Raw genomic sequence first — 27078 nt, 5'->3', positions numbered from 1 at the left:
ATGTGCCTGAGCCAGGAGGCCCAGGTTTTAAAAAGAGTCTAGACCATCCTGTGCTAAGACTGCATCTCAACAAAAACAAAACAAAGAATAAAACAAAAGAAAAAATCTGTAACAGTCCCCCCCCTTGAATGTAATCTGCCTTGACTTTTGACTTCCTTCTGTGTGGTGAATATGGAAGTTCACGTAATGGCGTCTCTGTAATACTCTGTGGAGCATCTTCCATCATTCCACCCACACTCCACTCAGTATACAGTTCTCTCTTGATTCCCTTTGCCACGAAGCTGGGTTTTGTGTGAACATTCAAAACCGTAGGCTAGATTTCTTCCTGCTTTGACCTGTATCTTCAAAGGTAGGTTTTCTCTACCAACAGACCCACCAAGAACACAAAGCAATTTCACAGCTTGTTGGGTTCTCTTATTCCAGAGGAAAACCTTCATTTTGAAAATTTCAAAGACTTTTACAGCTAACAACAATGGGGAAAAACACAGGGGGGTAAAATGCCATACCAAAGAAGAGTCACAAAGTTCCAAATCAGATCAAACGCGACGGAGAAAAGCCATTTCTGGTTTTGATTAGCATGTAAATGCAAGTAGATTTTAGGTCTTCACCATCCCAGTTTTCCACAGCTGTCTCCTACTTCCTCTCTCCATGAGGTAGCTTCCTCCAGCCTAGCTTTCACAGAGCACAGGGAAAGACAAAAGCCACCAGGGTGAGAAAGGTTGGTCTTTCCAGCCCACAAAGAGCTGAAGGAAGGTTCATCTGCATTTCAGAGGAGGCCTCGGCCTCTGCCCCCTTTTCACAAACAAGGTTATCTGGCCGAGTTCCTTTGGGACACACACAGAGCCAGGGGTATAGGATGTGGCATTAAGGCCAAAAGACAATGGGGGGTCTTTGTATTTTCTTCACTTGGATTGTAAATTAGGGGATTATGAGAGTTGGAGGTGTGAAGGATGAGCATGAACAAGAGGGCTGAGTAAGTGCCACTGGGCCTCACGTCTCACTGCCCAAATGTGGGAAGCCGGCCTTCCAGTACAAGTGAGGAGTGAGGCATGGTGGGAGAGAGGAGCAGGGACAGACACCTTGGAATTAGCAACTGGATGGAGGAAGCAAATTTCTTTCAGTCTCAGGTGAGACAGCATTCTGATATAATACTTTTATTTGTTAAATTAAAATAGGCAATTTCTTCTTGTTTCTCATATACATTCTAAAATGTAGGCTGGTGAAAGATTTAGAATATAGATACAATATATATCCTATGTACTGCTAATGGCTGTGGTGTCCAGTGGAAATGTGTAGAACATATTTCATCTTTTAGTAGTCACACTAAATCCATGAATGAAAAATTAGTTTGATTGAGCTACTTAGCCCAAAGAATTTAAAATATTAACACATGATAAAAACTATTAAAGTTTTTTTTCACATTAAATCTTTAAAATCTAGTGAGTATTTTAAATTAATAACAGCACAATTCTAAGCAGGACACTGAGTGGTGGTCACTCCCATATGCTCAGTGTGGATCTAGAGTAATTTTCGAGGCCTAACACTGTGTGCAGGCTTCACAGAGTAGGGATGCCATGGCTGACCTCAGGCTTTCTTCACATTTCAGAACACTTACAAAAGTAAGACTTTAGAACAAGGATCACATAAGAGTTTGGAAACAATGCCAACAATATCAAAGGATTTTTAAGAATGCTGCAATATATTTCAACCTTGAAGTATATTGCAGAAAACTTCAGGATATATACTTCAAGGTGATTGGTCTTAAAACTTCAGGATAAACTCCACACTAGTTTGACAGAAAAGCATTTGCTGTCTGGAGGGAATTTTACAACACTGAGATGTATGCACTGTGGCTCTGAAAGCGGTATCTACAAGGCTGGTTCTTCAGTCAGCCAATGGCCTTCTCCCACCTTCCTGTTTCTGGCCCTTCTTTCCCCCAGGGAGCTTTTGCTGCATTCTCTTTATCTGACTGTTAAGGTTTAAACTTAAATGTCCCTAAAAGGCTGTCACAGAGGGGTGGCACCACTGGGAGAAGCAGGGTCTGATGTAGGAAGCTGTGTGATTGGAGGCCTCCCTCTCTTTTTTCTGCTTGAGGCACTGCCGGGTCAAGCCAACAGCTGCCTCCACAAAGTCCTCTCCAGATAAGATGTTCTGCCCCAAAGCAAGAGGGCCAAGCAGCTGCAGATTGAAACTTCTCAAACAAGAAGTCAGAGTAAAATCTTTTCTACTGTTGATGGGAACATGGCACAGAAACTCACTAGGCAGTTCAGGGTGAAAAGACCACAAAGAAAAGTGACCAGTTTCTTTCTTGGCTAAATGCTTGAAATGTCCTTGAGTGTGTGGGCAGCCCAGTCCTTGTCAGAGGCTGGAAGATGTCAGGAATGGGGTCTGGTATTTTCTTATCTTTTCTCCCCTAAGAGAGAATATCCCATTCCTGGAAACTGTCCTCAAGACCTGGCAGAAACTCTACAGCAAGGCACACCCGCACAGCACACCAGCACCTGAAAGGAACTGGACTTGTCATCTCATGCACCCCACCCACATAGGCACACAGACACAGACACAGACACACATAGGGGCATGCATGTATAGACATGCACTCACCCACAGACACAAACAGACATGAAAAGACACATAGACACACACACACCACTCTTTCCTCCACCTGGTAAAGCCTCATTAACTCCAAGGCGGTGAAGCCCAATGGCGGCAGATCTCCTGCCTCACACTCTTCCACTGTTTTTTGTTTTTGTTTTTTGTTTTGTTTTTGTCTTTAGCTCCCACTTATAAGTCTATAGTATATCTTCTAAAACTCACCCTTGGCGGTCCCGAAGTCTCATTCTTTAAATTTATGACTTAACATTAAGGCCACTGGCTCTGGGCAGTTTTGGTGTGGGTGGTGGTCAAGTTTCTAGACCTTGAATCCCCATGAATGGATCTATCATTCTTAAATATACTCCATGTGTCTGCGTGTGTGTTTGAGGCAGGGTTTCTACATAGTCCTGGCTGTCCTGGAACTCACTAAGTAGACAAGACTGTTTTCAAACTCACAAGATCTGCCCGTCTCTGCCTCCCAAGGGCTGGGACTAAAGGTCCGAGCACCACTGCCCGACCCTTTGTCACTTTCAATTTGGTAAGGTTAGGTATTTTGTTATAGCAACCAAAAGCTATGCAACAGACCGACTAAATGCTCATAAAAGAGAATGCAGCTGTCAAAGAGCTTTTCATCACGGGAGAAGGGGCGAGAGATGAGCGGCTCACTTTGCTCAGAGATGTTCCTATTAAGTGTTCTAAGAGAGGCTACCTGAAAGCTTAAAGCAATCTGGGCTGTGAGAAGGCTCAAGAGCTAAGGATGCTTGCCACAAAGCATGCCAACCCCAGTGCCATCTCCAGAACCCACAGAGGGAGGAGAAAAGTGAAGCCCATGCTGTCCTCTCACTACCATACCCACATCAGCACATCACACTCATGCACACAAAGATGGTTTTAAAGTTCTGAATAAGACAGTGTTCACCATGATTTTCCTCCCTCATGTTTATGTAATCTGCTCCCATGCTCCAGGCCCAAACTTTTACTCCTTTCTACATCTTACAAGACAAAATCTTGTAACTTTCCAGCCTTCCCATAGTCTCACATTTGTCTGCTTTATTTTCAATTACTCACTTATCAGACTTTAAGAGGAAGAGAAATTGCCTTTGCCTGAAGAAACTGAGTTCAGTGACTAAGAGCTGCTCTTCTAGAGGACCCAGGTACAACTCCCAGCCCCCACACGGTGGCTCACAACCATCTATAACCCCAGTAGCAGCATCTCCAATAGCACATGACACATATTGGTACAGACATACACATAGACAAAACATCCATACACATTTATTAAATAACTTAAGAACATAAGAAATTGATAGTCATCTTTCTATAGTTTCTTTTCCTTCGAATTTCTAATCCGAAAAATTTAACAGTTCTATTGTAAGACACAAGCAATAGTGAATTAAAATGACAAAGAAAAGCTTAAATGATATGGAAAATAATTTATAGATTAACATGTTTTCTGGAAAGTAACTGACTCGGAAAATAATTCACTAATAACATTAATTTAAATTCACCAATTATGTGTTGAACACATTAAAGATAAAGATGAATATTTTTTTTTTCTGGTAGGCAGGGTAAAATATTACTGTTTGAGCATCAGGACTACTACGCCCTTATATAATGATTTAACCCTGGAGCATGACATATAATAGAGTGCCCTGAACAACTGCAGTGCAAAAAATTGAAATACACAACTATATGGCAAGAGCTATAAAGGAAAAATCACAGTAAAAGGTCAAAGGACTTGGGGTAACCAACAGCTCTTTAATTGGATTTGAGGCCTGCTCAATAAGATTGAAACCATGAATGAAACTGGAAACCTAGTCAACTACTCAAGGTGAAGTCATGGGTCTTGGAAAGAACCTACAACTAACACTTTACTAAATCAGCATAATCCCTAACTACACTGTAAAGATTTATCCTATACCCACAGGTAAGTGTAGTTGTCATCCTGCAGCAAGAAAACATCTCTGCGATAGGTGGAGACCATTATAGAAAACCACAACTGACCCTTCTACAACACAATGTCTACACCTGGTTTCCAGGGAAGAGGCCATAGAAACACGTTCAGTCAGAGAAACAGGATGTCTGTAGTGTAAGTGTGTCTCCTAATAACATCAGGGAAGCCAATACCTATGAAGTCTTAATGCCATGACTGCTTAAGAAGGCCTGAAGGAGAATGACCTCAACAATCATTGGCATTCATTATAGGGGGAAATCTTAGACAAAGAACTCCAGGCAACTAAGGGATGATGAGAGTGGGAGAAGGGTTCCCTAATTAGTCATTCAGTACCAAGGGTCAGCTCTGAAAGCATAAACATACAAGTAACATAATAGAGACTTGCATGTATGCATATTTTTACATATATGTAAATAAATTGTTAGGGGAAAAAGGCAGAGACTGTGCTTTTGACAGAGGAAGAAGAAGGTAAAACAGGAGGGATGAAGGAAAGTAAAAAATAATTATCTTTTAATTTCCAAAACAAAGAAAAAAATCTTTTAAAAAGTTCTTTTAAAAGTTAGAAGGAATGGGAAATGGAACTGGGGAAGAAGAGGGTTAGGGTCTGGGAGCTGAGTCAGTGGGTAGGGTACTTGCCTGGTATATACAGGATCCCTTGGTATGATACTCTGAACCTCGAAAATAAGTGACCAACTAGAGGTCGGCTAATACTTTCTGTCACAGAACAAGTGGTAATTATTTTCAGGCTTTCAGGCCCATACAGTTACTATTCCTACAACTCAACTGTCCTAAAAGTAAGCCATCATGGCCCATATATAAATGAATGTGACTTAATTCACTTTTACTTATTAATTTTGTGTACACATCTGGATGAGTTCTTCTTCTGCTGTGTCATCCAGGGCTTAAATTCAGGTTCCCAGTGCTTATCTCACTGGCCCATGACTTCTTAAATAACACTGTTCAAGTTGTTAATAAGCAACCTTGCTCCTTAATGCTATTTAATGTCTCTCACTCAGTCTCCTTGTGCAATAAGTAAGGATGATGACTGCTCATGCTTCCTGGGTTCTAAACAGGATTATTACTCTATTAACCTCGACCTTGAGGACATTCGTTACCTGAGCTTTCAGAAGACAACAGAGACCAATCTCCAAACATGTCTAGAAAGTAAGCAAAACTGAAAACTTTACTCCTCATTGAACTTACTCTGTACAAATAACTTTATGCAAGGAAATGACAACCATGACTTCTCTTTTTAAAAATCAAACATTTAGATATTGGGGAAATGGAAAAACTAAAAAAATACACTGTTTTCAGAATATTCTGAGTATATAAATTATCTTTTTGTTTTCTGACAATTCTATCTTGGCCTCTGACTTCTGGCACTACCATAAAGTATGCATATATTACCTGTAAGTGTAGAACCGTTGAAGATTTTACTTTCAATAGAGTCACCTTTACCAACACAAACACATTTCCCTGCAGAGAAGATAATGGGGTCACGGGCTGGCCCCATCCAACCCACCTTCTCATTTAGAGATGAAAACAATGTGTATTAAAGACCAAGTGTACTGATGATGTATAATTGGCTAAGCTAACCTGGGTGGCAAGACAATGTGGAAGGAACTGCTAGTTGCTACCTCTTAATCTAGCATTCTTTATGTGTTAGTGCTTTGGAACTTTTCCTCCTACCTACCTTCTTTTTCCTTTTTGTTTTGTTTTGTTTGTTTTGTGATAGGTTCTCATGTAGCTGGATAGCCTTGAACTTCTCATCTTCCTGCCTCAAGCCTTCCATGAACAGGGACTAAAGGTATATGACACCCCATCTGCTTGAAGCATTTCATTGTCCTACTTTTGGTAAGTCAGATATTGGTTCACCTAACTTATAATAGCATTAACTCCCAATAAAATGATGTTAAGTATGGGAGAAAGGAAGGTTTATTTATATGTCTGGGGAACTTGAGAAAGATTTTTCATGCTCTCAGGATTCTGTAACCCTCTAAGTCATTTACTTAGCCCTTGTATGGTGGTTTGAATAAAAATGGCCGCTATAGGTTCATATAGTTGAATGCTTAGTCAGAGAAACTGATAGAAGGATTAGGAGGTATGGCCTTATGGAGGAAGTGTGTCTCTGCAGGGTGGGGCTTTGAGGTTTCAAAAGTCCAGCCCAGGCAGTGTCTGTCTTTGTCTCTCTCTGTCTGTCTCTTTCTCTGTCTGTCTGTCTCTCTCTGTCTGTCTCTCTGTGTGTCTCTGTCTGTCTGTCTGTCTGTCTGTCTGTCTGTCTCTCTCTCTCTCTCTCTCTGCCTGCAGCTCAGGATGTAACTCTCTTGGTTTCTCCTCCAGCACCATGCCTGGCACCATGCTCCTGCCATGATAGTAACAGACTGAACGGCTGAAATTGTAAGCTCCCTCTTAAATGCTTTCTTTTATAAATGCTGCCCTGATCAGCACCTGTGAAGGTGTCCTTCACAGCAAAAGGGCAGTGACTAAGATACCTTGCTTCCACTGTACCTGAGAAAGCAGGGCCTACCTACTTAAAGTAAGCTACAGAATGCTAAATGTTAAGGCCCGCAGTGATCACAGTGCCACAGTGAACACAGAGCATGGTATTATGTAAAACTCAGTGTAGCTTTCAATTCCTGAGACCAAAGAGTCCTCAATTTCACTGGGTGCAGGGTATAAATCTGTATGTGTCAGGCTTTGTGCTGAGAGAAACAGGGACTCAGCTCTGCAGGGCTGCAGACTAAGAATGTCGATCCACCCTGAGTCGGGTTTTCTAAGTCACTATTTGCTGAGTTTTCTCAAGTTACACTTCCTACTGACTTTGACTAACCAACGGTCTTTCCTGGGGAGGTAAATCAAATTAGAAAATGAACTGATTTCAATTGCAGTGTCTACTTCACACCTGTAATTCACATAGCAACCGCAGTCATATATGCCTTGTGACCACTTAGAGAAAGACTAGCCAGGGATTTAGCACTTTAATTAGATTTCCTGTTATTGAACTCATGATTCAAAGCCCAGATGAGTAATTTGCAAGGTGTGAGACATGAAGTACAGAAGGCTAAAAGGATGGAAAACATTAATAGAACTGTTTAATTAAAACACAGAAATATTTTACAATGCTATCTTGAATCAAAGTAGTAATATGGTTATGCAGTCAACAATTTCATATGTAAGGAATTTAGAACTTGGCCAAAAAGTGTCCAAGGAAAGTATACTTAAACCTTTTTGAAGAAAAGTTTTTGGTCTATTACTAACAAAATATATTTATGTACTTTTATGCATGATGTATCAGATCCAATTTAATCACTTTGCACTTTATTAACTTATTTAATCCTCCAGCAGCTCTCATTTTACATATGGGAACAGAAACATGGTACAAAGTCACAATGACCAGCCATGGTTTCAAATACCGTTGGTCTGGCTTTAAACCCAGGGATGCTTAGCACATGCTTGGCTGTGACCCTGTTTACTCCCAGAACCTGACTCTAGCCCTTTTATCACAGGGTATGTCATATAAATGAGGAAGTACGACAAGTATTCTAGAAAACATCTCCAGTACCTTCACATCCTTACATCCAATGGAGCAGATAACACACTAACAATGTACTAAAGGATAATATTATCTCATTCCTAGACGACAAATATATATTCAGGCCTAGCTGTATTAAACTTTCTATATTAAGCTTGGGAGAGTTCATGACACACTGTCAAGCCATTTCCTTTAAATTCAACTGTTCCACCCTGGGGGTAGGGGGTGGGGAAGCTCAGGAACCGTAAACTGAGGAAAGGCAGCAAGGCAGGACGCGGTGAGGCTCACAGGCCCCTCACTGAGGAACTGAGGAGAGAAGAGTTGCTGGTGAGGGGAGGCTGTGTAGTGGGGCTGCCTAAAGCAGGCGGTAACCAGAGAAGCAGCTTCTGTGAGAGACATCACCAGGATGACGGGGCTTTTTAATGACAATAGCTAACTTGGAGTCACCCATGCAATACACTCACTGGTCCGCTAAAGTAGACTTGGGTGGAATGGCTTCTTTGGTCTGTCGTTGGTGCCTTATCTGGGAACAGCCATTGGCTTACATATCTCCCAAGAAAAGCCACATCAGGGGTTGGGAATTTAGCTCAGTGGTAGAGTGCTTGCCTAGGAAGCGCAAGGCCCTGGGTTCGGTCCCCAGCTCCGAAAAAAAGAACCAAAAAAAAAAAAAGAAAAGCCACATCAACGCATGTATTGTCAAACTATGATTTGGGTACAGATACAGAGTAGTACATTTTAAATATAAGAGATACAAATTGATTGAGGTTAGAGACAATCACTACCAATTACCTATATTTCAGGTAAACACTGGATATTCTCACTTCGTATGTACTATTTTAAATTTTTATGGAATTGCCGTCATACATATATAGATATATAAATATATCTGGATACCACATGTATGAGTTACAGACAGCTGAGCTACGATGTGTATGCTAGGAATTGAACCTAGGTTCTCTGGAAGAGTAGACAGCATTCCTAACCACTAAGCCATTTCTCCAGCCCCTGATAAGTACTCTTTCTTTTTTTTTTTTTTTTTTCCTCCGAGCTGGGGACCAACCCAGGGCCTTGTGCTGCTAAACAAGCGCTCTACCACTGAGCTAAATCCCCAACCCCCTGATAAGTACTCTTAACTATGAAAATGGAATTAAACACATAATTTCAAAAATGGATATAGACTGCTCTGGCCTCAGTGCCTCCTTTCCACCACAGTATATTAGCTTAATAGCAGGAGATGGTTTTTAAAGAGAACTTTTAAATTTTGTTTACAGCAAGATTACCATAAACTACTTTTCTAAGAGCTTCCACATATTCTTATATTTTTGGTTGTGAGCCTAGCCTTTAATGGCTGCGCCATCTCTCCGGCCTACGTCTACGTATTCTTATGCTGCATAAATATCACGTACTGCTGAGATTATGTTTGGTATTAGACCTGTCACATCTGCTAAAGGAGACAACGTAGACATTTAAGCTTAAAGGGAAGTTTAAGATGAACATGATAATAACTAGCTTCTAGTAATTAATAGGCTATTAGGTAGAATAATGGGCATTAGACTTTTAGATCAAAAGAAGAACTTTACAGTGAAATGGTAACACTGGAACAGACCACCTCATGACATATGCAATTAGGTTTTAGCTGACTAAGCATTAGGAACTTTTGCAGACTCAGAAACACAATGTGAGCCGGTGACCTTATCCTCTGTTTCTTTTTCAAGTTTGGTCTTTGATGTTAACACTGGACATTCCATTCTGTGATCAGGGAAGGGAGAAATTTTGATGTAGAGAAAAACAAACAAGTCTAAAAACTACTGTGTTAGAAACAAAGTTTTTTTCCAGCTCAAATTCTATATTTAACACTTTAAAAAATGTTTTCTTTACATTTATTTACTGTGCATTCACATTTACACTGCAGCATTCATGCACAGGTCAAAGTACACTGTGGAGATGTTAGTTCTTCCTGCCATGGGGGTTCTGGGATCAAACGCTGGCTTGGTGTTGTCCAGCTAAGTATCTGTCCAAATTTCATATTTTAAGTGATTTTAAGGTTAAGAACATAAAACCTTATTTTGACTTAGAAAGAAGGGAGGGAGGGAGGGAGGGAGGGAGGGAAGGTAGGTGGCTGAGCCTTACCATGCTTTTCTGCAAAGGCAACCGCATCTTCTTTGGCACTGAAGGTGAGAACCATGTTGGAGAGGGGATCGGCCCTAGAGGAAAGAATTCTCATGATTCAATATGAACCTTTGGCTGCAAGACAGTCAGTGCCTTAAACACAACAAACACAGTTGCTACACTATCAAGCAAATTATGATAGAATCATTTATCTGTAATAATCTCTGAATAAAAATGACACCTAAAGCTTTGAATTAACAAAAATCCAGAAGAGACCCAAACTGACCTTTCAATGTCAGGAAATTACTGACTGGTAGAATTGCCAGTGCAGACACCAGTTTATGATCGGTTCGCTTAAAATTTTCAACCTTATGATGATGATGGAGCAGTATGCATTCAAAACAGCCTTTCCTTTAAAACATTTTAATGTATGTATAACTTTGTGTTGTCTATGTATATGTGTGTACATATGTGTTTGTGTTGCATGCATGTGTACACGCATACCACAATACACATGTGGAAATCACAGGACCACTTGTAGTAGTTGATTTTTACCCAACAAGCCAGTCAGTTCATTGGTCCAAGAAAATGATTTTCTTTCTTCCTCTCCTTCACTTGCTTATTTTTTTTTTTTTTTTCAAGACAAGCTTTCTCTGTGTAGCCCCCTGACTGGCCTGGAACTCACAGGGTTCTGCTGTGCCAGCTTCTGCCTCTCTAGTGGTGGAGTTAAAGGTGTGAGCTTTATCACCTAGCTGTTTTCAAATTTAATGTTCACTCGAATGCTGAGCAAAAGCAATGAAGCAGTGAGCCCTGTTGGACCACAGTGGTAAACAGCCATGTTGTTCAACTCCACATTCTATAGGTTAGCTGTAGGAAACACATTAACTTGTGACATGTTCTATTTATAATGGTTTGCCTGGGATGTTAACCCATTGCAGTTAAAAAGCATTCATATTGAATCCTCAAAAAGACAACACCTATTCTCAAAGGTAGACGTCTACTTCAAACAAAAACAAACATTTGAAGACTTAACATCCAACTGTGCTCTTCAATTTAGAATGGTATTGTTAGTTTACAAATCCATACAGACTTTTTACAATACCTGTTTCCAAGATGCTGCTGTTATTGTTATGTTTATAGAGCCATGTTTGCTACAAATGTTTAATGTAAATCTCTCAGAAATGAAAATAACATTGTGTGAAACTTTGTTCACAAATATGGAAGTAAAGGGCTAAGGATATAGCTTAGCTGGTGAAGTCCTTGCCTAGATGTCTCCTAGTTAATCCCCAGAACTGAGTTAAATGGGATATGGGAAACATACACCTGTAATTTCAGCACTCTAGTGTGGAGGAAGGAGGACTGAAAATTTAAAGTCATGCTTCACTAGAGAACTTAATGTCAGTCTGCACTACACGCCACTCAATCTTGAGAAGAAAGAAGGAAGAGATATTCTGAGTAAACTGGACATCAGCAAGCTCTGAAATACAAACAAGCACTGGAAGGAGCTTGCGCTGAAGTCTTCCGACTGCTGCTGATGCTCTGGTCATGCACTGTGCTGCTTTTCTGGGATTCCTTTATGAGTCTTACAGTTGTATACATTCCTGTAATAAGTTCCCCTTGTAAGAAAAGAAAAACCGTATATTGGCTGGTTATGTTAATACCAAAAGCAAATGATAATTTTGTATTGATGCTCCTTTTCAAAGTGCATATAATTTCTCAGCTGGCAGTTAAACTATCCTCAGAAGTGCCAATGTAAATATGACTGAGTGATCTGATGTTTTGACAAGCACAATGACTTAGTTCAGAATAAGAATAGAAAAGAAAATAGGGGGAAAAAACTCTCAGAAGACAAGAGCAGAACTCCATTTCCAGTAAAGATGACAGATTTCCCATTACTTTAGCTTTATGGAGAACATGTAAGTTACATGGTACAAGTGTGACGAGCAGTCGTTCTCTCAGCGTGGGGTGCCAGTTTCCTTCTTCTTCAGTTGTACTTCCTAGTTCTTTCTGGTTATGGTGCTACCAAGATCTTAATCTCTCTGTCTTTATTCAGTTCCAACACACTTTTCAGCATGTTACCAGATTTATCTTCCTATTACTAATTTCCAAAAATCAGTGCCAGTTCACACAGCTCAGACAGTCTCTGTCCACACAGTGGCTTCCACGTCCTCGCCATTTCAGTACCTGTAAAGCATCACCAGGGCTCCTTTTCAGACTTCTTCTTACCTGCCGAATAAGTAACCTACTAGCCAAATCAGACTGTTTTATGAACACACAAGCTGTACGACATTTCCTAGCAGTGCAATTGTTCCTTCTGTGTGAATCCTCTCTTAGCATCCAACCATATCGCATGGCTGGCTCACTTCGAGTACCAATCTTTCCCATAAACTCTCTCATACCCTATCCTCTCCAACTGTAGGCCTTTCAATCTTTGTGTCTCTTTTACTCTTATTCTCTATGTCCTCAATTCTCAACTAGTGAGGTGCCTAATTAGTAAAGACTCTTCTCTCTCAGAAACTTACTTGACAAATGCAAACATGGCAAAACAGAGAAAAACAGATGAGAGAGACCAAAAGCAGAAATAACTACAAAGAGTCCTTCCATCCCAAAGGAACTGCATTGGAAAATAGTTCACAGATTCCCCCCTAAGAATTCTGTAGTGCAGACACATAGGAACATGTAGAAATCAAGCAGAAAGGTACAGCTTGTCAACACAAGAGATCTGAAGATAGAAGGTTAGGGCTGCAGCGAAGCAGTTGGCCAGGCAAGCATGCGGTCTGTGAAGGGAGGATCCGTTGGTGGAGAAGTGAAGATCCACTCTGTCCAAGAACTGGGAAGGCTGAGGACGGCTAACAGGAGTTTCAGCAGCTAGCACTTCAGGCTAAATCCAGTCAGGACTTTCTATGCACCTTGTGCTCTCCACCGGAATGTCAGAAAACTCTGCCTTTTAACCAGAAAGACCAGATTTCAGGACTGAGTCATACCACAACTAAGCAAGGAAACCAAATCAATCCTGTACCAGTTCCAGGTGATCTAGTAGTTCTGTGACTGTCTACCAGAACAAAACTCTACCCAGCTGCTACCATTAGTTCAAGAGTAGTAAGGAGCAGAGAATTAATAATTACTGACACTTCACAATGTAAGTATCTATAAATCAGTGACTAATGCTTAAAGGGTTAAGTAGTATATCAGGAAGTCATCTTTAAAAGATATACATGAGATTCTTCACTTCAGAACTATACATAAAAACTCCTACTGAAAACCACCACAGTGTTGCTTTGATAGGAAAACAGATGAATTTTGTAAATCCAATGTTGTGCAAAAACACCAGTCACAAAACACATAAAGGATTCTCTCTTTTAAGATTAATTTATTTATTATGTATATAGCATTCTACCTGCATATATGCTTGCAGGCCAGAAGAGGGCATTAGATCTCATTACAGATGGTTATGAGCCACCGTGTGGTTGCTGGGAACTGAACTCAGGACCTCTGGAAGAGGAGTCAGGGCCCTTAATCTCTAAGTCATCTCTCCAGCCCCCAAAGAATTCTCTTTAAAAATATAAGGAAATAGACAAAACACGTCCTAAGATATTAGACACACAGTTTCCCAATGTGGTTATATAATAAATAGATTTCATCATCATTTATCTATGGTTTTTCTTTTCTTTTTTTTCAATTTTAAAGAGTTAATTTTGTTTACATTTAGAGTTTTAACATAAATATAGAGAAATTAAGTTGTCAAAAATGTCTAGGAAATCCTGACTTAACAGTTATTATTCCATAAAATATATCTACAAATCAGTCTTACACTGAGAATTCTTATTAAATGACCTCTGATAAGCAAAGAATGCTAAATGTGGTTTGAATGAGAGATGTCCCCACAGATTCATGTATTTGAACCTGTGGTCACCAGTAGGTGGCACTGTCTGAGGAAATTATGGAACCTTCAGGAGGTAGAGCCTTTCTGGAGGAAGCAGGATGCTGGGCAGGTTTTGAGGGCTTATGGCCTCATTCTACCCTGTGTTGTCCCTATCAGCTTCCTTTCTGGGGATGAAAATGTCATCAGCAAGCTTCCTGATCCTGCAGCTTACACCATCAAATTTGACCAAAAGAAGTCACACATAGGCACTGAAAATACAAATCCACAAGGACGCATTCGATATTAACTGAGTTCTCTTCTGTGGAGATGTCCCACAGTGTATGTGCCCCATAGTGGATAGAGGGCAGGAGAGGAACTGCATGTGTTCAGATTACTCCCACCTACAAATGCAAGCATCATTTACTTGCTCATAGAATCAATAAGGAGAAGGAGGCAATAACTTACTGAAGAATTTACAAAACCAAGCCAAAGGATACAAACACATTAATGGTGACTATGTAACAAAGCCAAACAGTGCTAGAAGAAGGGACAGCACAGACAATTTTACTCCTGATCAGCCAAGAGGCCTAACTGCAAACCTAAGAATCATGTCCACATTAATTGGTTACTATGGCTTAAGGATCAAGCATACTATGTGGATAATTAGACAATGAGAGAATTAGCAATATCAAAATTCATGAACATTTCTGCTTAAATTAGATGGCCTTCCATGTCCATTTGATGCGAAACAAAATACGTGCTGCTTCTAGAAAGGAAATGATAGATGATACCTCTGTAACAAGACAGCTCAGTAGGTGAAGGGTGCTGCTGCCAAACCTGGTGACCTGAGCACACACACACACACCCACACATGCACACGCGTGCACATGGACACAATAAATAGAGAAGAAATACACGAGTTTAATAACCAACTAGCTGTACTACTAAACGACAAGGAATTGTTTATTCTGGTCCCCACTGTGTTGCCCTATTGGATTAAGGAGATTTATACTGAATAAATCTTGGGCCAAACTTGTAATGATTTTTGTATCTTACAATATTTTCCGAGTTTACATAAAGCTAAACCTTTTACCTTTGAGTTCTAACATTTAAAAGATTCAGGTAATTAAAAGAGCATAAGAAGCTTGCACTTTAGATAAAAAAAAATGTCAACATCGTATTTAAAAGTGTGGATTTTAAAATCTTAAAAACAAAGATCAAGGTACATGTTAGAAAGTGGCCTTTCAAATTTTTAAAAAATAGTACAAATAGGTAAAAATGATATTTATTCGCTATATTTAAAACCAAAACTATGTTCATTAGCCACAAAGCCAACTTTCCTAGCAAGGCCTCATATCTGCCTCCACTAAGACATGCAAAAATAGTTGGGACCAAGCTTCTATCACAGCGCTGGCCCAGGAACTGCAGAACTAAGTGCCTTTCTGTTAGCATGGCCCTGCGCTAGGGATCTTGGCCTTTTCTATTTGTGTAGTAAATACAAGTCAAAAAGAACCTCGAAACATACAGAGATTCTTTTTCTGGGTACACACATCATACTTTGTCACCACTGAGACTAGGTCATTGTTATATCCTCCACATTATCCCATCTGCATTGTAGGTATAATCTACTAGGGAAAAACCATCAAGCCTAGATCACCCACAGGAGGAAATGGTGGTCTTTGAAAATAGTGTAGGTCATTTCTCTTTCAGTATACTAAACTATGGTCTGTAAGTACTAAGCATTTGTTTAACAAACACTTTCATCTCCTTGTTAGATAAAGTAGTGCTCTCATTAAAAAAATTATAAGCTGAAGATGTGGATGACTCAGAAAATATTTGCCTAGGATTTAAATATTTTTCCTACATGCTACATGCTAATATTAGATGTTTCATGATAAAATATAGATAGATTGAGAATCAAACTTAAGATGAAGCCATTCATTTGAGGTGTAAAATTTTAAGATTTATCTTTATTATTTTAAAGTGTGTGTGTGTGTGTGTGTGTGTGTGTGTGTGTGTGTGTGTGTGTGTGTATTTAGGTATGTGCACATAAATATGGGTGTCAGCAAAAGCCAGAGGTCTCAAACTGCCCTGGAGCTGGAGTTAGATAATGTGACCCATCCAGTATTAATTGCTGGAAATCAAACTTGGGTCTTCATAAAGAGTTCTTAACTATTGAGCAATCTCTCCTGCCCAAGATATATATTTTGTAAATGATAAACTTTTAAGCAAATATAAAAGCTGCATCACATTGTTTTAATCCAAGCTGGCCTCAAACTCATCTTCTTGACTCCCCCCAGCTGGCCTCAAACTCCTTATCTTCTTGACTCCCCCCTTCAAAACACACAGATTATACATTATTGGCCACTATGTTGACGACCCTAATATTTTTATCTAAAGTGTTTTCTCCAAAAACAAGCTAGACTACATAAGGTATCAGCATTATAACAAGGATTTGTTACTGAATATTACTGGAAATTCATTAATATGTAAATCCCGGGGGTAGAGGACCATACAAAAATCCATGGAATTCACAAGCATGATCATAACATTTAATCACTGTGTATGAACAAAAAGTTTCCTTCTAAAATTCTTAGGTCTCTGGAAATACATGACTTACAAAAGACTCCATATATCACATGAAACATAAAATTTAAGATATCAAAACTCTCAGAAACTATGTTTTATATATTTTTCCAATATAATTCTATTGAAATTTCTAAAATGGAAGCCTATTTAACAAGGAATCTCCTGGATACAGGAAAAAAAAGTATCTTCTAAAATTTATTCTACTATGTTATAAAAATTAATTTATAATTTGTTATTCCTTAATCACAAGATCTCAGGAAATTATAAGTTTTCCTCAAATTAGCTAATATCTGATTTGAGTTATCCAGGTGTATTGTTTTAATCAAAAGACATGGTGGTGCACTAAGAAGACAGAGGGGAGGCGGGCAAACCCGGAGGCCTGGCTGGTCAGCACAGCCAGTTCTAGGCTGGCCACACAGGGAAAGCTTGTCTCCAAATACTAAAAACCACATCAAAACAAAAACAAGATAGTGTCAATATTACTGATCTCACTCCCAGAGTACTTCTGACCAATGTCATATTTGAATGCCATTTATCAATGCTCATCTCAACATATCCAGAACAGAACTTCTGCAAGTTTACTGTTCTAAGCCACATACATATGAACTTATCTATAAATATATAAAGGGATATATATGTATATATATAAAATATTTCATATTTTCACTTGTAGTGAAACCTCGCTGTACTAAAAAGAATTTTACAAGCATATTAGCTATAAGAAAAATTAGTATTTTCTTTAAAGAAAGAAAAAAATCAATATTTTCAATAGAAAATCTAAAAACAATATTCAAAGTACTCACGTTGATGCCCAACCCATCAAAGGATTTTCCCATCTCTCTCTGGTATCAAACTCCATCTTCCATTTCTTCGTGTTGTTTACTCCAGACTGCATGTTGTTGCGAGCAGGAACAAAGATCCTGACCTTTCTGGTTTTGATGTGCTCTTCCGGAACACCAGTTAAAGGAGTAACATCCTGAAGAAAAACAAGGTAAGGTCTTTGAATACCTACACACCAGCTGATGCTCTCCTCACTTCCTAGTCCCTATGCTTATTTTCTGATTGTTTATAGATTGGGATAATCTTTCTGGCTCATTTCCCTGCTCCCTTAATATTTCATTGTATATATTTCTAGTGTGCTACCTGTAAACACTAAGTTTGAGCAGTTAGAATACCTGTGTTAAAACCCTAGCATGACACCGTGCCACACACATGCCCACTTTGTTGTTGTTGTTGTTGTTGTTGTTGTTGTTTGGAGATGCTGGGAATTGAACTTAGGACTTCACACATATCAGACAAGAACTCTATTACTAAGGTATATTCCCAGCCCTAGTATTACATTTTAAGGAGTGACTTTCTAAAGCAAAATCCTCTTTGGGAGGTCCTCGGTGTTTATTTCTTCCTTTGCTATGTAGTTTATTATTTAATATCCTCTAACAATCACATACTGTTGGGCTAATATATTTCTAAAAAACATTTATTTGTAATTATGTGCCTATATGTGTGTCTGTATGCAGATATGTACAGATGTGAGTGTAGCTGAAGAATTCAGAAGAGGAAGTCAGATCTCCTGGAGCTGGAATTACAGGAAAGTGTGGGTCACATGTGATGCTAGGAAGTGAACTCAGGTCCTCTGGAAAAACAGTTCTCACTTTTAACTGCTGAGCCGTCTTTCTAGCCCCTAGATTAAGATCATATTTTCTTGTTATAGTTACAGCAATAAATAAACACTTACTATAAGCATGCTATAACACTAATGGGGGGGAGCATCTTCTCCAAATCCCACATCAACTTCTCTCTTCTGTGCCAAGTTTCTAATGAATGAAACTATGCTACCTGGCTTTTGTTCAACTGTATGAAAGGAAACATTCAACTAATTTGTTACCTCCAGAAAACGAGGTTATGAGTATTTTCTATACTTTTATACTATAATGCATACATGGCAAAATAAAACCGATAAAGCGTATGCTTTATCTGAACTAATATAACTATTGATGTTTCCTGTCTCCTCAGATTCTCACACTATTGAGACATGCCCCAATTTAAAGCTAACACTCAAGCAAGGAGTTTCTCAACACTGAAGCCCTTGAGAGCCGCCCAGAGACTCCCTGTCTGAGCTGCTACAGGATTGACAATGAAACAGCTTGGCAGCTCATGTACTTGAGACACCTATGGTCACAAAAGCTCAAAACTTCTAAGTCCCTGAAGATGACTTTCCTCCTAGACAAACTTATTTCTCATACTTGTAAAATGCACTGACACTGTTGTTACCATTCCATGCAAACAGTGTCAGCTAGAGACAAGGTCTTGTTCTCTAACACATACTGCAATGGGTTAATGCTCCCACTCCATGATTCCAATCAAACACTGTAACTCATGAAAAGATCTGTGAGCCCTACTATGTTGAATACCTGCAATGATTTCCTTTCTCTCTCAGTTCAGGCAAACAAGCAAGCAAATGAAATACCTGTAAACTGCTCAATGAATAGAATTCTTTATGCATTTCTACCTTTGTACTAAAATACTGATCACCTGTAATCTTTCTAAAATCCTACTTTTATAAAAGAAATGACTGAGTGATGTCAACAGTTTGTCTTTTGCTACTCTGCTTTTAATTCAAAATATTTTAGATTTAGAAAATTAAGTCATGTAAAATAAAAGAAGCCATCAAGTTAGTACCAAAGAACTTCAACTCACTAGTTAAAAATATCTCTAAGTCGAAAAGGCCCTGGGTTGGGTCCCCAGCTCGAAACAAAAGAACCAAAAAAAAAAAAAAAAAAAAGAATATCTCTAAGTCCTGGGAAATCACAGTAATATACAGTCAACACACAGATTTGCTGAGTTTTAAAACTTCTTTTAAATAGTTGGGTTAAAAATGAAATTCCTATTATTAAAGAATAATTGTCCTAATGTATTAGCTTTCCATGTAAAAACTGATTCGGTTATCATCTGTCTCCACTTATCTTGTGTGAATTCAACTTTTTTTCTTTTTAACAAAGGAAGTAAGGAACAAGCAATGGGAAGTTGGTGTCAAGATGCAGAAAAACCTCCCAGCAAGCTTCGTGCAACCACCCAGGATTTAGAGACTTGCTGGCCGCTCTCTTTTCAATACCAGAATTTCACACATTTCAATGACTATTATGACTTCAAAGAATCAAATTTTCATCATTGTCCATCATCTGCCGGCTGATTTGTATAAAGGACTTCTCCAGCATGCACTCCAAACAAAAGCCTCCTTCCTTCTGGGGCTATATATCAAGTTTAAAAGTTCTGTTTGTGACACTTGTGTCTTTGGTAAATTAGGGTGACACTGAAGAAGTGCAGCTGCTCTGCGGGAACCTTCTTTTTTGGCAGCATTTCACTTAAATAAAAACTGAATAATTAGCTTCTGCCTTTATTAAACCACAAAATTGCCACTGGCCTTAGTAAGTACTTCCGGTTGCCCCACCCACTTACCCTTATCAGGTCATACTTTACTATCAAGAGAAATAATTAAATACTTTTACGTTTTTGGATGGAGTTTTACTAGAAAGCTTGCTGCAACCAAAGAGGTCAAAATGTTTCCAGGCTCTTTAGTAATTAGTTCACTAACAGGCTCGTTAGTAATTAGTTCACTAACAAACAGCAGTAGCATGGTTGAAGCTAAAAATTAAATAGAGTGACCATTAGAAGATTAAGTGACAACACTTCCAGGGACTTGAAGAACATTAAGGACCAATTATGTTTAAGTTTACAGTAGAGCTAAAACTGACCTAAAATTTAATGACTTAATATTTTATAATCATGAAAGATTTCAAATCATGATTTATTTTTTTTAATTTACTTTTTATTTTACGTGCATTGGTGTTTTGCCTGCGTGTGTGTGTGTGTGTGTGTGTGTGTGTGTGTGTGTGTGTGTGAGGGTGTCAGATCTCCTGGAACTGGAGTTTCAGGCAGTTGTGATGTTCCACGTGAGTGCTGGGAATTGAACTCAGGACCCCTAGAAGAGCAGCCAGCGCTCTTAACGCTGAGACATCTCTCCAGGCCACTCAAGTCATGACTTTTAATCATAAAAGTTTAAACAGAATTTAGATTTGCAATAACAACTCCCTTTTACAACACTTGTCTTTCATTTTAACACTAGGGAGGAAGAGGCAAGAATATTGTGACTTCTGGGTCAGTTTGAGCCCCACAGCAAGAAAACGTCAAAAAAAGAATGTTACACAGACAGACCAAAAACTCGTTACAGGCTTAGTAAGCAATTACCAAGTAGAGTTTACAGGACACACAATCCCACTTAGTTACTTCCTATGGAAGAATTAAAAAAAAAAAAAAAATCAGTAGTCAAGGGAATTCAATATAATCATAAATGTTCAAGTAATTTGAGTGGTGAAAGTAAATGCAGTTCTTGTTTGCTTGTTCAACCAGCAAACTGGTGAGGAAATTAAGGCAGGTCAGTAAATACTGGCTGTGACATCTAAGGACTTCCACGTTGGTTACTGCTATCACAGCGCCCAAGTTATAGCGGAATATTTAGTGTAGGAAGCCATCATGCAGACAATACTACAGATTACACAAAAAACAAAACAAGAACTAGGGAACCTTTCCAAGCTGTAAATACATTTGTTATTCTTAGGTCCTTCTGAGGAGGAAAAAGCAATTGCTATAGCAACAGGTACGTTAAAACTGGTTTGAATCCCAACTTTCAATCATGGGCAAATCTCTTTGGTTGCATATCCATAAATCAACATACTTATAAGCTAAAGATTAGATGATGTATATATAGTGCTCACCTTGAACAAGAACAGAAATTGTTACCCAGCACCAATGTGTTAGTTATATACTGGACACAAAGCTGTAGTGTAGACATTAACTCTACTCTCAAGAAAACTACTGGATATTTTTAAGAACAGGATGAACAAGTAATGAAGCCGGTGTCAAATACAGAACAATATCTAGTCAGTTTTCCTTGAAAACCATGAAGTAGTAATTCTGTACTAAGTCAGCAGTTTTAAGTCTAGAAAAGTTAAATACTAGCCCTTCTCTTTGTAAGGACTGGATACTCTATACAACTGTCTGAGGTCAATCAGTCATCCTGTCTTTCTTCAAATTGACCAGACCTAAAACAGGGATACACACTCTCTCTCTCTCTCTCTCTCTCTCTCTCTCTCTCTCTCTCTCTCTCTCTCTCTCTCTCACACACACACACACACAAATTGAAAAAAAACAAATATAATGTCTTAAATATGTAGTCACATGTGGAAAGGCCTCGGACACCCATGAAAATGAATGAATAATGCATAATTTACCTTTATTTCAAGATGCTTCTACTGAAGTTAACTATATTAAAGGCTCAAAGGATATGACAGAACTTTATTCATAAGTGTAAAAATTAACTATATATGTGTATACACACACATGTATATGTGGGTAAGGACAACAAAATTATACTAGTTCAGATATGCTACTGGCTAAGAGTAAGGAGCTGTAAGCATGAAAAGCCTATGGGAACTCACATCTTACCACTTGTAGTCTGAAGGGCCCTGGCGAATGAGTCTCGCCAGCTCTGCACTAGTTTCCCCTGTAAGCAGAACTCATCCTCACTGGTTAGAAGGATGAAGTCAAAACACGTAACACACAATAGCTGCCAGAGCAGCCAAAGAAAAGTGTGTGTGTGTGTGTGTGTGTGTGTGTGTGTGTGTGTGTGTGTGTTGCCTGGGGAGGGCAGAAGAGGGCATGAGATCCCTTAGAACTGGAACTGGAGTTATAAATGGCTGTGAACCACCATGTGGGTGCTGGAAATCAAATCCAGATTTTCTACAACAGCAATGAGTGCTCTAAACTGCTCCCTGAAAGGAAGATCCTACTTGAATTTTAAAGATAGAAAGGTATCAGAAAATGCCAGACCAAGGAGGGAGACAGATTATTCTTTCAGGATACTCATTCTTAAAAAATACTAGTAGCTGGGTCTTCAATCTCTTGGGAGGCAGAAGCAGGTAAATCTGAGTTAAAAACCAGACTGGTCTACTGAGTTAGTTCTAGAACAGCAAAGGCTTCTTAGTGAGACTCTGTCAACAAACGAAACCAATAAATACATTAAACTACCAAAACATCAACATTAAACAGAAATTTTAAACAATATATAATGTGCATAATGTCTATCACCTACTTTCTTACCTGCATTCCCTACCACTAAGTACCCACATGCTTACCTGTTTTACTCATAAAGCTTTGGATAAATACTTCCAAATAACATAGCATCATTCCCCCAGATACTCAGTCTTCATAGTTTTTGTTTTAATGGCCTCATAATAATTTATTCAGTTAATGTGGCACAATGTCTTGCAGTAATTAAAGTTATTAATGCTTTTTACATATGTTATTCTGTAATGAAAATGTCAGTAATGGAACTATTTTTTCCCCTAAGATTTAGTTTTAATTAGTGTGTCTAAGCAAATGAGTATGGGTACCCTCAGAGGCCAGAGGCATCAGAGCGATTCCTGAGAAACACAGTTATTTGTGGGTTGTAAGCCACCCATATGGGTACTGGGACTTGAACTTAGGACTTCTTTAAGAGCAGTAAGTGCTCTTAACTGCTGAGCAATCTCTCCAGACCACCAGTAACTTAATTGTTTGTTTGTTTGTTTGTTTGTTGAGACAGGGTTTCTCTTTGTAGCCTGGCTGTCTTAGAACTCACTCTGTAGACCAGGCTGGCCTTGAACTCAGAGATCCAGCTCCTTCTGCCTCTTGAATGCTAGGATAAAAAGTGTGCACCACCACCGCTTGACAGTAATTGAATTCTTTAAGGTTAACCATGAAGAGTACAGTTAACTGTGACAAAAGTGATCAGAATTTCTAGTTTCTGACATATCATCTACTTACTTTGCAAATAGGAGGTTAAACCCCACACTGCTAATCAGCAGTGTAACAGCAAATCATTCTCCATGCCACTCCACTCCCCACCCCAGGAGACATTTTCACTATGGAACCCTGGGAGCCTGAAACTCACTTTCAGACGAGGCTGGCCTCAAAATCAGAGGTCTTCCGCCTCTGCTTCCCAGTGATTAAAGGTGTGTGCCAACTATCCCTGACTGTCTTTTATCCTCTTAAGGCAGACAACAGATATACATCAGTTAGCTTGACTTTAGTACATGTTCTTCAATTCAAACTACAAGGAGAAAAGGGGACTGATTTAGTTTGTTGGTTGAAGATTATGTCTTGCTGTCTATAACCCAATTAGTGGCAAGCTCATGCTTCACTTCCTGAGTGCAGACATCACAAGTGTGTCCCACACGACCAGCTATGAATTTAATTTTTGGTATAACTAAGAACATAAAATTAACAAAAGAGGCAGAGAGAGCTCGCTGAATTGCAGGCCAGCCAGGGCCAAATATCCTATCACAATCAAACGAACTCCAACTGAACACTCCTTTGTAAGAGCTACTATAAGAATCAAGAATACAAAGAAAACACGCAGTAAAAACTGCTGCTCAAAACTAAAATTCTACAGCACTATCCATACGTGCAACAACTTCATTACTGATGGGAATCACCAACACTTTCAGTTTTTACTTTGTGGCATTACATATTATAAAGTCATGGCTCAGGGCTGGAAGCAATAGTATATACGGTAAGAAATCATTCCCTAACCTCCTCCTGTCTCCCAGGGAAAACTCGTGACCTACCTCGTATAAGAACCAATACCCACATAGACATCCTGTCCTAAGCCCACCAGAGTCTATGAAGAATCCAAACAGATGCTGTGAACTTCCAGCTTCGTTCGTTTAATCACACATCTATACACACATCTAATAGGTATATTTATGAAGCTAAGAGGAACCCTCTCCACATTCCCCAGGCATTGGTATTTCTGAAACCTCCTGTGTCACATAAAATTTTGGCTAAATGATTTGTGATGTTTTTCTCTTGTCCATCTGTCTTGTTACTGGATGTCAGCCATAAATGAACACTTTGATGAATCAAGATGTTGCTTTTCTTCCTCTACAGTAGTAGGTAATTAGACATGGCACCACAAATTAAGTCTACCAACAAGTTATTTTGTAACAAAATGCTGCAATATAAAATTGAGCTTTCCAACCATGCAAATCAGAAAAATCTAGGAAGATTCAGATATACTTGAAAAATATTTGTTTTCTACTAACTTAGGGAAAACTGAAAGTAAAGTTGTTTAAAATTTTCATGCTTTCTGGGTATTGTGGTCTACCCACAAGCCTTTAATCCCAGCACTCAGGAGCATGCAGATCTCTGCAAGTTTGAAGCCAGCCTGGTCTACACAGTGAAGCCCTACCTAAAAACAAAACAAAACAACAAACAAAAATCATGCCTAACAAATCATTGGAAATTTGTATGCTTAATGAGGCACTTTAAAAATTAATGTTTTATCCTTTTTAAAAAAAATCTTTTTATTTTCTGGGTCACTTTCCTCCCCTGTCCCTGCCCTGGGGTGGGGGTGGGGGTCCCAGATGCCCTGGAACTTGTTTTGTAGACCAAGCTAGCCTCAAACTCACAGAGATGTACCTGCGGCTGCTTTCTGAAGTGATGGGAGTAAAGATATGTACCATTATATTATGACTAGCTTTTCTTTTCTTTTTATTTTTCTTGTGCATTTGCCTGTACAGATATATGTGCACCCTTTGCCTGGCTGGTGCCTGTGGAAGCCAGCTTGTAAGATGCTTTGAGTTTCAGACAGTTGTAAACTACAGTGTAGGTACTGACAACCAAACCTGGGTCCTCTACGAGTGATCCTAAGTACTAAGTCAATTCTCCAGCCCCATAAATGTGATTTTAATAGTTATAAAATGTAAATTTAATAATGACTAAACTTTTAATAGAATGACATATTTCTTCACTTAATTTCAATGTTCCAGAAAGTCAATCGACTATCCTAAGATGCCTTATATTTTAAGAACTATAATAATTTTTTAAAAGGCTATAAGAGTTTTGAAATTATATAAAAAAATTATAGTTTTAAAATAATCTGTTATTTCTAAATCTAACAGTACCTCTTTATTCTCTGGTAATAAGAAGCAATCATATATATACTATATACTAAGAGATATAAAAGCAGAAACCACGGCAGTAGAAAATTAATAAGAAATAAATACTGAGTAAGTTTATCAGACAAAATGGGAATGCATAAACTTTTTAAAAAGTTGAGTGATGGTTTGAGCAATAAACTAAAGTATAAGTAAATCAGAAAAGAAAGCTTGAAATCAAAGAAAGAACTTAGTTCATCAAAAGCTTAATGTTTTTTATTTAATAAAAATATTTACTAGGTAAACTGGATACCCATAGTCCCAACTACTTAGGGTGTCAAAGGCAGAAAGATTCCATAAGCCCATGAGTTCAGTGTAGTCCAGGCAACCTAGTAGTACCTCTCTCCTCTCTCCCTCTCTCTCCCTCCCCCTCCCCCCCCTCACATGCACACACACCCCCCCACACACACACACAAACACACACAGGATTGCGACTAGGGAGATAGCTCAGTTGACTAAATGCTTGCTATGCAGTCACGAAAGCCCAAATGTGACCACAGAACATATGTAAAACAAGTTGGGTATGGTGACCCACTTAAATTTTAGAGCTGGGGAGGCAAAGACAGGTAGATTCCTGGCGTTCATTGGCCACCAGCTTAGGCAACTAATAAAACAAAGGTCAGTGAAGGATACACACATCCAAAAAAACTGGGGTGTAGAAGATACCCAAGGAATGGCATCTGGGGTAGTTTTCTAGCTTCCACATATGTATGAATAGGTACAAATGCAGTGTGTACATACCCAGCTCACACACAAGCATACACGAGTCGTGGTATACACATGGAAATACATATGAGGATGTTACTTTTAAGAATCTAGGCCACATTTGTTATCATTTTGTCTAAGCTCTGCCCCTAAGAAAAAGGGAGGTATGTTGGTATCAGGAACTGGCTTTAAGATTGCAGATCGCCCTCTAATCCAGCGATGATGTGATGGATGATGTGATGTTTCCCTTAGGCATCAGGGACCTTGCATCTGTTGCCATACATTCCCAGGGTTCACCTGGCTCACCTCCCACCGTTACCTGCCAGCGGTTATGTCACAACCCAAATAAAAGGCAGGTCCTCCTGACCTCTGCATTCTCTTTCCCCCTTCATCTTCGTAGCACATTTTGCCCTTCCCCCCAACAAAAAACCTCTCAAATGTAACTGTAGTGGCCTGATGTGGTCTGTCTGGACATGAGCCGCGATTCTAACACAGCAGCATCTCTCTACAGAAGTACTCTCTGTTGTCAGATCTCATTTAGTTCATTCTCATATTTGGCTAACTGCACCTATTATTGTTGTTGCTGTTGTAGGGGATCATGAGGTAACATGTACTTGGTGTCCACATGCACATACATCCTCACCTTCAATACTGTACTATGACCAGAAAGTATGCTGACACATTCTTTTTATAACTT

General features: G+C 39.1%; 1 protein-coding gene across 1 annotated transcript in view; it reads right to left on the bottom strand.

The window, feature by feature from the left end:
- The window catches only part of Ndufs4 (NADH:ubiquinone oxidoreductase subunit S4), a 109440-nt gene that overhangs the window by 11022 nt on the left and 71340 nt on the right, over positions 1-27078 (bottom strand). Inside the window, exons 3-4 of the mRNA XM_032898867.1 lie at positions 17445-17617; positions 10212-10285 (exon numbers count right to left, since the gene is read on the bottom strand). Of these exons, the coding sequence (XP_032754758.1) occupies positions 10212-10285; positions 17445-17617 (247 nt within the window). The remainder of the gene's footprint in view (positions 1-10211; positions 10286-17444; positions 17618-27078) is intronic.

This window comes from Rattus rattus, chromosome 3 (genome assembly GCF_011064425.1).
Source record: "Rattus rattus isolate New Zealand chromosome 3, Rrattus_CSIRO_v1, whole genome shotgun sequence".
Taxonomy (NCBI): domain Eukaryota; kingdom Metazoa; phylum Chordata; class Mammalia; order Rodentia; family Muridae; genus Rattus; species Rattus rattus.
This window is presented reverse-complemented; position numbering and strand designations above follow the sequence as displayed.